Here is a 13,629-nt window from a genome sequence, read left to right on the forward strand (position 1 = left end):
TTTACGACCAATTTACGACTAACCTTTTTAGTAGCAAAATTACGTCTAAGTTACGACGAACTTTAACATAGTCGTAACTTAGATGTAACGTCGAAGTTAATTTACGACTACACATTTGTAGTCGTAAATGCTAGTCCTTACTCTCACGTTTTCGTGTAGTAAAACTTGAAAGTACTTTGCTGGCTCCTTACTCAGCCTTCTATGGTTAAGTTAAGATTCTCCAAAATAATAAAAAAAAAACAATTGAGAAGCCTTTCTTACCCGTGGTGATACAACTCAAATAATTAAGAGTCTCAATAAATAATATGATAACTAAGTGAAGACTCACTCCTTGCATAGAATGAAGACGCACAACGAATATTATATATATAAATTACTTTTACATACTATTATTTATTTTATGTTCATTACGTATTATGAAATAATAAATATATTGAATCATTGAGAAGCGAGTAACTATTATGTATATAATTAAATTGGAGTAATCACATAAATCAAAATAATCCATCTTATTTATTTACAATAATTTTTTTGGTAAATAAATAAAAAATCATTTTATTTATTTTATATAATTAAATTAAAACGATATTAACATAGATATATAGTATATTTTAATATGGATATTTATTAATTGAGGCTTCCTACTCATATAATTTTATTAACATTTGTATATTTATTGTACCATAAAATTAAAACATTAATCACAAAATTTTCAATGTGAGATTTTTAATAATTTTAGTAATTTATAATTGTTTTTAAATATTCAATGCAAATTTCAAAACTAAAATATTAAGTTCTCAATACTTTTGCAATGAAAATTTTGAAATTAACATATTTATGTATTTTTATACAGTATATAGTTTAATTTTAATAGTATTAATATATATATATATATATATATATATTTAATCTGAATATCTATTAAATAAAACTTCTGATTCATTTGATTTTATGATCATTTGTATCTTGTTATAACAAAAAAGTTGAACCATTGATCATAATTTTTTTAATGTGAGATTTTTAACAATATTAGTAATTTATAGTTGTTTAAGAAAAATAAAAGTAACATATACGAAAAAATATAATTTTTTATTATATGATTAATGTGATTGCTTAGTTTCTTTTAAGAATATAAAATTAAACAAAAATGATGAAAGATATAAAAATTGTTATCAAATGTTTATTATTCAAAATCATTAATTATCATATATATATTAATCATATTAGGTAATTTCGTAGCTTTTATTTAAGGAAAGAAAAGAAAATATTTTCTTGTACACTAGTAATCAAATTTAATATATATTTAGATGCACCAACTAATTTTTCTAAGGATTCTAAGAATCATCTTAGTGATGACACGTGACTACAAAAAATTGTTTTAAGGCTCCTCTCGATTAATATAAGATTTTCAAAAACCGAAATAAATTGAATTAACTTTGACTACCAAAAACAAAATGGGAAAATTGTTTTTTTAGGCCAAAAAATGATAACTATGTCCTATTATGCTAATCTCATATACTTTATGTCTTATTAGTCTAAATATTTTCAAAATGGCAATATTGTCCTTAATTTCAATTAAAAATTAAAAATTACAATTAATAAAAAATGTTAAATATTAAAAAATATTTTTTTTTTTTTTAACTAAAATAATTTTAAAAATATTAAAACAAGAGTATAAAAGTCTTTTATCGGTTTATATCAGGATCGACCGGTTCAGATCAAACGGTTTCCAAATCGATGTTTTAATTTTTTAATTTAAAAATTGATTTTATAAATCACGATTTTCTTTTTTTTTTAAAAAAAAAATCGATTTAATCAATATAAGGAAAATGAATATTTCCAAATATTTTATTCCCATATTTTTGGAACTGATTATCTTTATCCGTAGAATCTGTATTCTACTATATGTAGAACACTAGTAAACATGTTTGAAATCGATTTCTATTAGTTTTATATTTATAGTAATGTGTAGATTTCGATTTCTACAGGTTTTACATTTATAGTAATGTGTAGATTCCAGATTCTACAGATTTTAGAATGATAGGTTAAGTGCGGAATGTGTTTTCTAAATATTTTTAGATTACTATTATTTACGTAGATAACGTATTCTAAACATATTAGATTCAATGAAAAAGTGGATTACATTTTCTACTATGTAGAATGTCAATTCTACTTTTTGTAGAACAAAATATGAAATTACGATTTAAACACTTTTAGAATTATAAAAAAAATACCAATAAGTTGATATAGGTATTTTATTAGTAGTTACTATTTTTGAATTTTTTTTGTTTGTAAAACTATTTATTTGAATTGTTTTTGAAAATACTAAAGGGTATTAAAGGAAAAAGTGCTACAAAAAAAATTAGTCCAGTAGTTATCATTTTTAGGGATGGGCAAATAAACCGAACCCGAAAACCCGAACTGAATCCGGTCCGATAAAAATGAATCCGAACCGATCCGAACCCGACGTAAATACCGAGTGGATCTTGTTTTGTGGTATTTCGGGTTATGGGTATTATCCGAACCGAACCCGAATCTAAATGGATATCCGATAGAACCCGAAACATTCAAAACTTCGAAAAGATCGTGTACCAAACATGATCTCAATTCCTAATATGTATCTAAAATACACTAAAAAATATTGAACATCTAAAATACTTATCTATTACATGAAGGTTGGTGATTCTATTACACGAAGGTTGGTGGTTCTATTACTCATGTTTTGGTTATAAAATAGGTAAAAATCAGGTACTTTTAAACCGAAAAACCGATTGGGACCCAAATCCAAAAGTATATTGGGTTGTACCGGTTTTTTGAAGATTTACTAACCCCGACCCGAACCCGATAGAACCCGAACCGGTCCAGAACCGAATTTTCATATAATCCGAATGGGACTGATTTTGATAAACTCGAAAAACCAAAACCCGATTGGATAAAACCGAAACCCGATTGGAATCCCGAATGCCCAGGCCTAATCATTTTTTTGCCCTAAAAAAAACAATTTTCCCAAAAAAAATTAACTTTTCGGTTTTAAAAGAAAACCTTATCACATCATTACATTAATTTCCCTTACATTAACGCAGCATTGTGTCCTCAGACTCTCTTTCCTCCCGACAGATCAATCAACCTGTAAGGAAAAAAAAACGTCATTTTCCTCTAATCTCCGATCCCCAGATTCTTATGTAAGCTCTCGCTCTCATCTTCTCTCTACGGACTAGATCTCCCTCTCTTTTTTTATTTTGGTCTTCGGGATCTATCCTATGCGTTAGGGTTCCTCGTGTGCTTAAGCTTCCGATTTTTCTCGAAATTCAGGTTTTTGAATATTGGGTTTCTTTGATCTGTTCTCATTAGCCACAAAAGGAGTTCCTTTTTGTCACAATTCAGATTTCTTGATTATAAATATTTTTGCAGAGATTTTAGGAGGGAGGGGGAATGATTGTTTGATCTTGGATTTGAATTGAGAGAGAGAAGTGGTTATTGGTGAATCTGTGTAAAATGCGGGTGCTTGGGTTGAGCTCAAGCTTATGCTCTACTGAGGAGAAGGAGGTTGAAGAGATGGTTGGAGACTCCTCAGGTCTCACACCGGTCTATCTCAACGTGTATGATCTAACACCTGTCAACAATTATCTCTATTGGTTTGGTCTTGGCATCTTTCACTCTGGTATTGAAGGTAATTGTTCTGCCTTCTTCTCTTTACTCTACAACTTGACTGACCTATAATCAAATATTTATCCACAATGGTATTTGTTAGTCTTATGTATCCTGCAAATTCATAGAATAGTGTGGTTATCTCTTTACTTTAATACATATCTGGTTTGGTGTGATATCTTGATTAGGCAACAATGTTTGGTTCTTTAGACAAATATTGTTTCATTATTAGGAAAGTGGTTTTGTAATGAATATTGAGGAAATGTGAATGGAAACCTTTACAAATCCTTGTTTACATTTAGTACTTACCTAATGAGTTATATTTGTATTTTCTCTGGAGTTATGGCTTTAATGATTGTTAAATGCTTATCTAACATGATTTCTTTTTTCACTTGTATACCTCCTACTAGCTCATGGTTTCGAATATGGATATGGTGCTCACGAGTATTCGAGCAGCGGCGTGTTTGAGGTTGAACCTAGGAACTGCCCAGGTTTCATCTTTAGGCGTTCAGTTTTACTGGGAACAACAAGCATGTCTCCCTCAGATTTCCGCTCATTCATGGAGAAGCTTTCGAGGAAGTATCACGGGGACACATACCATTTGATTGCCAAGAACTGTAACCATTTCACTGAAGAAGTGTGCTTGCAGGTAACAGGAAAGCCTATTCCCGGATGGATTAATCGGATGGCTCGTGTAGGTAAGACTATCAAACTATCTTATCTATCTTCCAACTTGTTTCTTATGTTGGTTCTTGTTTGTTTACATGTCTGCTTGTTCTTGAATTCGTTCTAGGTTCATTCTGTAACTGTATCCTTCCAGAGAGCATACAGCTCTCAACTGTTGGACAGCCCGAAGCCCTTGAGTTCTCTGGTAAGTTTGTTCCAAAGAATCTCCTCTTTTTCTCTCCTTGTCTAGTTTCTGATGAAGCTAGTTTTTTATAGATGATAATGATGGATCAGAAGAATCAGTTGCATCTTCTCTCTCAGACGAGACAGATGGAGAAGGACAAGATCATCATCTCATAACAGCACCAAACAGCGACATTGCATATCTTCAAGACAGACCAGTGCGACTTGCCCGTGAGCTCCTCCAAGAACCAAGCGATGGATCTCCTATGTTGAGACGGTCTTGAGCTCTCTAAAGCATCCATCCACCCCCCCCCCCCCCCCATGGAAACATCACTATGGAAGCAGAAGCGAGTATTTGTCTGAAAATTTCCATCTTGTGAGTATATTCTTTGGGTCTAGAAATGTATAAAAGATTTGAATTTAAGTGAGAAACCCATGGTAGTAGTGAGTGTAGACATTATGATGTGAACTTGTTTGACAATATTTGTGTTCCCTCTTCTCCTGAAGGCAACTCTTTATGTTCTCTTTTCACACTTCTGATTTGTATGTCATACATTATGAAATCTGCGGTGCTATTAATTAGTATTCAAATTTTGTGATCAATGTAAGACAGTTGTTTGGTTATGGATTTGATATGGGCAGAGATGATGTCTTCTAGCCTAAGGTCTTAACTTTAGTTCACATTATGTAGCTAAATTAGTCAAAGACTGGCCTTCGAAAACGAGTAAAATTAAGCCACGACTTTTTATTTGTAGATTTCCACATTATAAAATTTAGGTTAAAAGTTTTTTTAATATGCATAATGTTATAAAATTTATTTGTAGATTTATGAGGTAAAAGAAAGTAAAGTTTTGTGTTGGATCTTGTTGGATATGTAAACATTTTATTACAATAATTATTAAATTTACTAAAAAACGTCAACAAAGATGGAAGGTTTTTCTGCATTTCAATGTAATCCTAATATTTTGCTTAGCTTCCTTTTTTTTATGAAATAATTATAAAAATACTAGTATGCAATAAGTCAATAACTCTCTGTAAATGGTCAGTTGGGACCAGATGTGGCCATGGAAGACGTCAGATGTATTACTTCTTTCTTAAATGAGTTTACATTCCAATGATAGAAGATATTAATACTTATCTATCATTCGGCATCCAACGTCAAAAATATTTGCTCCCAAGTTTTTAAGATGAGCAACAGAAGACCTATAAGTCTATAACAGCGACTGGCTAATAGTGTTGGCATAACAAGTAACTGGCCGTGACATTTATCCCTCTCAAGTCTCAACACGCATTCACATTTCTCATCATGCTTGTCAGCTTATGTATAAAGTTCCATTTTCACTTATTTTTATTTTCTTTTATCATTCTTTATCCCTTATATATAGAGTTCCATTTTCACTTATTTTTCATTTCAGTTGATTAGTTTTTGTATGCTACAACAAAAAAAGTTGTTTAGTTTTCGTATATAGTAGAAATCTTATAAATTAATAATAAACACGATAAATTAAATTAAATTAATCCAATTTAAAATAGGTACAAACCAATAAAACAATAATTTTTAAAATTATATATAAATATATGGTTATGTTAAAATTTCAAATTAATAATTTATATATATATTGTTTATATAAATACAAACAAAATATTATATTATTTGTTTTATATTTTCAGTTGAGTCTATTTCTATTTTGCTTAACATTTTAAAATATTTTGATAATATTTAGTAAAATTATATTTAAAACTAATATAACAAGGTAGTAGCGGAAAGCTTTACGACTAGGGTTAAGTCGTAACAAGGTAGCCATAGAATTTGGATTTAAAAAGGAATAATGCTTCTTAAAAATATGTATAAAAGTTAAATTCATAACAGTAAAATTAGTTGACAAAATAAAGTTGACAAAAAATCAGTAAAATTAAATATTTTACTATATTGCAAAAATACACATGCCTAAATATATAAATATTGTTTTAAAAAATTAATAATTTCATGAATTAATAAAATAAGTATTATTAATTAATAGAGTTTATAGTATCAATCCCTTAAAATTTTACTAGTTGATAGTTTGACATTTATTTAAAAGGTATTTTATGTGCAATATATTCTTTGAAACCGTCTCTCTACAGGTAATCGTACCCAAGCTTGGGGAGAACACCAACACTGCCGCCTCTGTGGTGAGCCACATGAAACGCGAGATCATCTGTTTTTCGCATGCCCATATACATATACGGTCTGGACAGAGACGACTGGTTCATTGCTGCCGCGACCGAACCCAGACTGGAACATCACCATCACGATGCTTCTCTCTAGCCGACGATCAGCCACTGGCCCACTGTTACTTGTCTTCTTCGTCTCTCATTCCAAGTTGTTCTCCATACTGTTTGGGGAGAATGTAACAATCGAAAACACAACAATATCTCTCGCACGGCTCAAGAGCTTACTCGTCGCATAGATAAGCTGATCAGGAACAGAGTCTCCTCCTTGCATCACAAGAATGGGGCATTCTATGGTACCATGATGATCGAGTGGATGGGAAGAACCACTTAGTGCTATAAGCCTCTTTGCTCCTCAGCTTAATGTTTTGACTTTACCAAATCTTTCAAAACTTCACGTATTGTAAACACTTTTTTTCTTTGTTGATAAATAAATTTAACATTTCAACAAAAAAAATATTCTTTGAAAATGAAAAATTAAAAACATTTAAATTTATAGATAAATAGTAAACCATTATTCTATACATTTTATATATTTATCATTTATAAAGCTGAGTGGGTTTAATATAACACACGCAACTATTTAAATTTTCAGTAGTTACTCACATATTTAAAATTAATTGATTTTGATTTATGTAAAATTAGAAAGGTAAAATAAAATTTTATTATAAATTTAAAATCAATAAACCATGTAGTTATATTTAAATAAAATCAATTGTAAGGGGTCAATATTTTCCATAATGTGAAAATTTAGAAATACTCACTTATAGATTGTTTCTAAAATTTTTGTCAAGAATAAAAAATGATCTTTTCTTCTTTCTTGTTTAGATGATGAGTCAATATTTGACCTAATTATTATTATTATTTGACTAAAACTAATTATTTTTATTTTAGCAAAATAAATTTTCATTATCCAATGAAAATATTTACCTGGATCTAATTTTTTTTTATTATCTACAAATACAAAATTACAATAATGTATCACAAATCGTGTACAATTTCAGATTTTTTTTCATTATTACGAATTAGAATCCAATGTTTTGTTAATAGTATTTTCTAAGTAGCTTTTCTAATAAAATGAGAGTATTCTGAGTCTATGAAACGGTCCAGACTAATTCTTAAGAAAGCAACCGTTTGCGGATGGACACTCTTTACGGATATTTATATGAGACACAAAGTCAGTGTTTTGAAAACTTAAACGGACCGGCCAATCAAACTGTTGTGATTGTGACTCGTTAGATAAGCCAAGTCCTAGTTTAAAAACTGATTTTGAGGAAAAATGGTAAAACAAGCTAAAACTAGTGACCATATTAACTTTAAAACCCGGTTCTAAAAAGAACACATAATTAATGTATTTTAAATTGTTATTTTTTTTTTGACAACTATTAAAATTATTATTTTATAGCCAATATTTGACTATCATTATTTAAATATTTTTCGTTTATTTTATTTTTGTAAGAAATGAAGTAAAACAATTTCATTTGACTTTTAGTTGTAAAAATAAATAAATGTGATAGTTTGAATGGTCAATCAGAGCATTTGTGTGTTTATCAGTTTCAATTCTTCACTTGTTTACTGTATATATAGTAGATTTATATTTATTGTTTATTTTTCTAATTAATGGAAAAGAACTTGTCATATGTAGAACTACACTCTTAAAGTTGAGCTAATGTAAATATATGATTATACATATATCTAATTTCTGAAAAATAGAAAATTTGGTTTAATCGGTCTAGTTACGCCGAATCAATATCCAGTTTGGTTTTTAAAACATTATCTAAAACATAGATACATATCCGCATGGCCACAAAACAAATGTTTTGAGATGTTTCGTAACCAGATTGCTTAGATCTTCAAAATCCACTTACCATTAAACCACCATGTTTTTTTGTGATGCAAAGATCCTAATCTAGTATTATATCAACTTTTAAAAGAAAATATCAGGAAATTTATTGTAAATCTTACAAAGTCGTAAATATTATTGGATTTATAGTAAACAATTAATATGAAATCCATGAATATTTTCTGGAAAAAAAAAATACTTGCATATTTTATCGCATACATACAAGTACACACAAAACATACACGCATATTAAAAGAGGCTGCGAGAAGATAGCATAGGATTAGGATAAACAAAAAAAAAGACGAAGAAGAGAGTTAATGCGATCGCAGGAAGACATGAGCAATCGTCACCGTCCATTTTACAAAGACACTCACTTACTTGGCCGCAACTCCCAACCACATCACGCTCTTTCTATTCCCTACTTATATTCCCATCTCAAAAAACTTCCTGGAGACAACAAAACATTAACACAAACGCAAATCTCATCTCTCGCGTTTACTATGGAGAAGAAGCGTTTTGGACTTGCGGCTGCGGTTGTATTCTTAATATTGGTTCAAGTCTCTGTATCGGTTCCGTTTATAGTGCTTCATGGAATTGCAGCTGCATGTTCGGAGGGCAAAGAAGCTAACTTCACACAGCTTCTCTCTAACTTCTCTGGCTCTCCTGGTTTTTGCCTGTAAATCCACACAACATCCTCTTATCTTTTTTAAGTTTTTTATCATATGATCAAACTCTTTTTGTTTTGGTATTGAATCCAGAGAAGTTGGAAATGGAGAACTCGATTCATGGTTCATGCCACTTGCGAAACAAGCAGAAATAGCGTGTGAGAAAGTGAAGCAAATGAAAGAGTTGCGTCAAGGATACAACATTGTTGGAAGATCTCAGGTTCTTGAAAACCCAAGAATATAAGTTTTTGATCGTTCATTCTTTTTCCTTCCCGTCACAAAAATGGGAGCATGTTTGAAAAAAAATCTTAAAGTGTCTAGGGTTAGGCCAGTAGAGTCTTATAACTTTGTAGCTCGCATGAATCGCTATTGGTTTGATTCTACTAACGAAAATCATTGCAGTATGATAAACGAAAATCATTTTAGTATGATAAGAATACATATGTATACGCTATCAGATCCACTGTTTTGATGTCATGGATGATTGATAAGGATGATGTGTGATGGAACAGGGGAATCTAGTGGCTAGGGGCTTGATTGAGTTCTGTGATGGTGGACCTCCGGTTTACAACTATGTATCTTTAGCAGGTCCTCATGCTGGAATCTCCTCTGTTCCTATGTGTGGTGTAAGTTTTTCTTATTCAACTTTAAGTATTTTCAAATGACTTGATTTTATTTAATCAATGACAGTGTTTCTCTGTTGTTAATTTGTTTGTCTTTTTTTCATGGGGTAAAGTCTGGATTATGGTGTGAAATAGCAGATGAGCTGATCAAGTCAGATATTTATAGCGACTTCATTCAAGTAAATATATATATATATATATATATATATATTTATCTATCTATCTATCTATATATCAGGATTAGTTTAATTAATCACTTCTTTAATGACTTTGCAGGATCATCTTGCTCCTAGTGGTTATCTCAAAATCCCTACCGTATGTTTCACTCAAACTAGTTAGTTTAGAAGATTAAGAACATTTTTAACTAGATTGTAACATAATCTTTATTTTTGGTTTTTCTCAGGAAATGAAAAAGTACCTGGAAAGTTCCAAGTATCTACCTAAGCTTAACAATGAGATACCAGGCCAAAGAAACTCCACTTACAAAGAACGTTTCGCCAGCTTACACAACTTGGTTCTTATCATGGTTCGATCTCCTCAAAATAACATCTCTCTAATATTTAAATCCATTGAATCCTCTCTTGATGATCATGCTTTGTTTTACAGTTTGAAGACGATAAGGTCATTGTTCCAAAAGATTCATCTTGGTTCGGGTTTTACCCGGATGGTGATTTCGGACCTCTTCTCACCGTTCGAGAGACAAAACTCTTTAAAGAGGACTGGATCGGTCTAAAACCATTGGTTGATACTGGGAAAGTGGAGTTTGTGAGTATAGATGGCGCACACCTAAGAATGTCGAATGTCGATATCGTCAAATACGTTGTGCCGTATCTCCAAAACCAATCTTCTTCCGAGCAAAAAAGATTCAACCGCAAAACCAAGGAGCCTTTGCGTACTTAAAAGAGAAAATATCTCATCATTCATATGTAATAGTGAAAAAACCCTAGTGATGATTGTGTAGAACAAAAATCCTTATTCATATAGTTATTATTATAATAATGTATGCATAAGTATTTAATCATATAAAATCCAAAAGGCAAATGGGAGAGTTAAATTCTGATTATTGCAAGTCATTAAGTCAACTTTCTTGCTGTATGCGGTAGGTTTATTGTGTTGATTATGTGACAGCCCAATAAGAACAAATGGGCCGAGTTTTAAAATAGCCCCAAATAACAGTCGGGATATCAAACGAGAAAACTTATTCCCCGCTCTCCTCCTCTCTCTCGTTTACGTTAAAACCCCCTTTGGCCCTTTCTTATTTTTCTCAGTCTCTCTCCAAAGAAGAACCCAGTGAGAGGTTTGTGAGAGGTTTCTTGATCTGTGAAAGTTTCCCAAAAATGGTGAATCTTCCTGGAGGTTGTACGAATGGAAAGCAATTCTCCAATTACGTAACTTTTGATATCCATCCAAATCATGGATCCTTTTACGACTACTGAATATATACTATCAATCTCTTATTTCTTTCTTTGATCTGTTTCAGGTTCATGAAAGAGTCAGGGAATGCATCCTGAGGTACATGAGCAAGGAAGAAACTGCGAGACATCTACGTGATCGATACCCAATCGCATACGGATGCACAGAGATAGGTAACACTCCTTTTACGCTGAATCAATTTAATTGGTCTATTGGCAAAAAAAACCTTGGAGTGATTCTAATTCTTGATTCTGTAGCTTGGTGTAATATTGAAAGATGGAATTCAGATTTCTTCAGAACGAGAACGGTGCACTGATAGATTTAAGATATCTGTAACTCTGAGAACTTGTATAAACTCTGTTTAAGAATCGAAATAGCTCGAAGTCTGATTACAATTACAATCTCATAACGAAGGTAAAGGTAATCAACGATCTCATAGCGATAGCGCAAGAAGACTCGTAGCGTCTTTCAAATACAACATCAAGCATGAACTTCTAATAATATCTTCACTCCTTATTTATAAGCTCAACGGCCTTCTTTCTTACTCCAACGGCAAAGCTTCTGCGACCACCAGAGTCTTTCCTTCTTTATTCGAAACTGCATCCAAACGTGAAGCCTCTGACTCATCCCGAGACTCTTCACTCTTTTCAAATTCTTCTAAACTCTTCCCGCCTTTGCGAACATAAGTCTGCTTGAACTTATCAATACTTCCCCCTATGAAATCAAGTTTGCCCTCAAGCTTGAAATCAGGAAACTGTGCTACAAATTCACGGTAAGACATCCAAGAATTCTCATACTCAAGCAACACGCACCACTTAACCAGCAACTCCAAATACCCAGTCGCGTCATACCATTTCGCAACCACGTCCTCAAGAACCAACCTCTGTTCCACCTCATCCAAGAGCACCGTAGGTAGGGGTTGAGCTTCAAACCCTTTACCGAGCGCAGCCTTCAATTGCGAAACATGAAACACCGGATGAATGCGTGATGGTGCAGGAAGTTGTAACTTGTAAGCTGTTTTCCCCACACGAGCAATCACAGAAAATGGACCATAGAATTTTGCAGCGAGTTTCTGACAAACCCTACGAGCCACAGTTTGCTGACGATACGGCTTGAGTTTCAAATAAACCAACATTCCCACTTCAAACTCCACATCATGACGATGACCATCAGCATTACGCTTCATCAAGTCATGCGCCCGCAACAAATTCTTCTTAATGTTCTCCAACATCAAATAACGTCCCTTCAAAGCAAACTCCAGTTCATATAGTAGTCGAACCTTCTTCAAAACGGATCAAAGGTGGTGGCTCTCTACCATACACAACCATGAAAGGAGACGTTTTAAGCGAAGTATGGAAAGTTGTATTATACCATAACTCAACCCAAGCCAGATACTTATACCAAGTACGGGGGTGTGAGGACGCAAAGCAGCGTAAATATGTTTCAAAACAACGATTCAGCACTTCTGTCTGCTCGTCGGTTTGAGGGTGAAATGCGGTACTAAACTTCAATTTGGTACCCGCCAACCGAAATGCTTCTGTCCAAAATGCACTGAGAAAGATCCTATCGCGATCCAAAACAATGCTCTTTGGAAACCCGTGTAGTCGCACCACTTCAGTCACGAACTTAGATGCGACATCAACAGTCGAGAACAGATGTTTTGATCCAAAGAAGTGCCCATACTTGCTTAAACGGTCCACAACGACCAAAATCACATCAAATCCACCAGAAGTAGGCAGCCCTTCAACAAAATCGAGCGAGATATCTTCCCATACACGCTCAGAAACCGGCAATGGTTGAAGCAAGCCAGCAGGAGACAAGGTAGAAGACTTGTGTGTCTGGCACACCACACACTCTGAAGCATATTGTTGCACCGTATTATAGATACCTTCCCAATAAAAAGATTGTTGAATACGTTTCAATGTCTTCAAAACGCCAGAGTGGCCGCCCACTTTGCTATCATGAAACTCACTCAAAATCAATGGAATGAAACGCGAAGACCGGGGTAGGAGTAATCGTCGTTTGTACCATAAGCGACCATGAATGATCTGATAACAAGCATTCTTCACGTCCCCCTCCAAAATTCTCTCTTTTTAATGACTGTAACTCGGAATCAGTATCCACCTCCTTATAAATGTCTTGCAACTGCAGCACTGATGGAATAGTCAAGGCCGAAAAATCTCCTTGAAACGATGACTGCCCATCCTCCAAACTTCTCGACAACCCATCTGCCGTTTTATTCTCACACCCAGATTTATAAAAAATCTCGAAATTAAATCCCAAAAGTCTTGTCAACCACCTCTGATACTTCATATTAACCTCCTTCTTCTCCAACAAGAATTTAATACTACGCTGATCTGTATGAACTTCGAACTTC

General features: G+C 32.9%; 2 protein-coding genes across 3 annotated transcripts; both read left to right on the forward strand.

Moving 5' to 3' along the window:
- Nucleotides 1-3,026: 3,026 nt before the first annotated feature.
- Nucleotides 3,027-5,100, forward strand: LOC106411392 (deSI-like protein At4g17486). Of its 2 annotated transcripts, none has more exons than XM_013852145.3 (5): nt 3,027-3,182; nt 3,412-3,670; nt 4,059-4,346; nt 4,442-4,519; nt 4,591-5,100. In XM_013852145.3, exons 2-5 carry the CDS (start codon nt 3,496-3,498, stop codon nt 4,779-4,781), a joined length of 732 nt encoding a protein of 243 aa, XP_013707599.1. In that variant the 5' UTR covers nt 3,027-3,182; nt 3,412-3,495; the 3' UTR covers nt 4,782-5,100. The 2 variants fall into 2 exon arrangements, with proteins under 2 accessions (XP_013707599.1, XP_013707600.1); XM_013852146.3 differs by having other exon boundaries at nt 3,067-3,312.
- A 3,796-nt stretch (nt 5,101-8,896) lies between these two features.
- LOC106409183 (palmitoyl-protein thioesterase 1) lies at nt 8,897-10,902 on the forward strand. Its single transcript, XM_013849859.3, has 7 exons — nt 8,897-9,227; nt 9,310-9,436; nt 9,729-9,842; nt 9,953-10,018; nt 10,116-10,154; nt 10,243-10,365; nt 10,446-10,902. The coding sequence occupies exons 1-7, from the start codon at nt 9,052-9,054 to the stop codon at nt 10,737-10,739; spliced, it is 939 nt and encodes a 312-aa protein (XP_013705313.3). The 5' UTR covers nt 8,897-9,051; the 3' UTR covers nt 10,740-10,902.
- The last annotated feature ends 2,727 nt before the right edge of the window (nt 10,903-13,629 follow it).

This window comes from Brassica napus, chromosome C7 (assembly GCF_020379485.1).
Source record: "Brassica napus cultivar Da-Ae chromosome C7, Da-Ae, whole genome shotgun sequence".
In the NCBI taxonomy this organism is placed as follows: Eukaryota; Viridiplantae; Streptophyta; class Magnoliopsida; order Brassicales; family Brassicaceae; genus Brassica; species Brassica napus.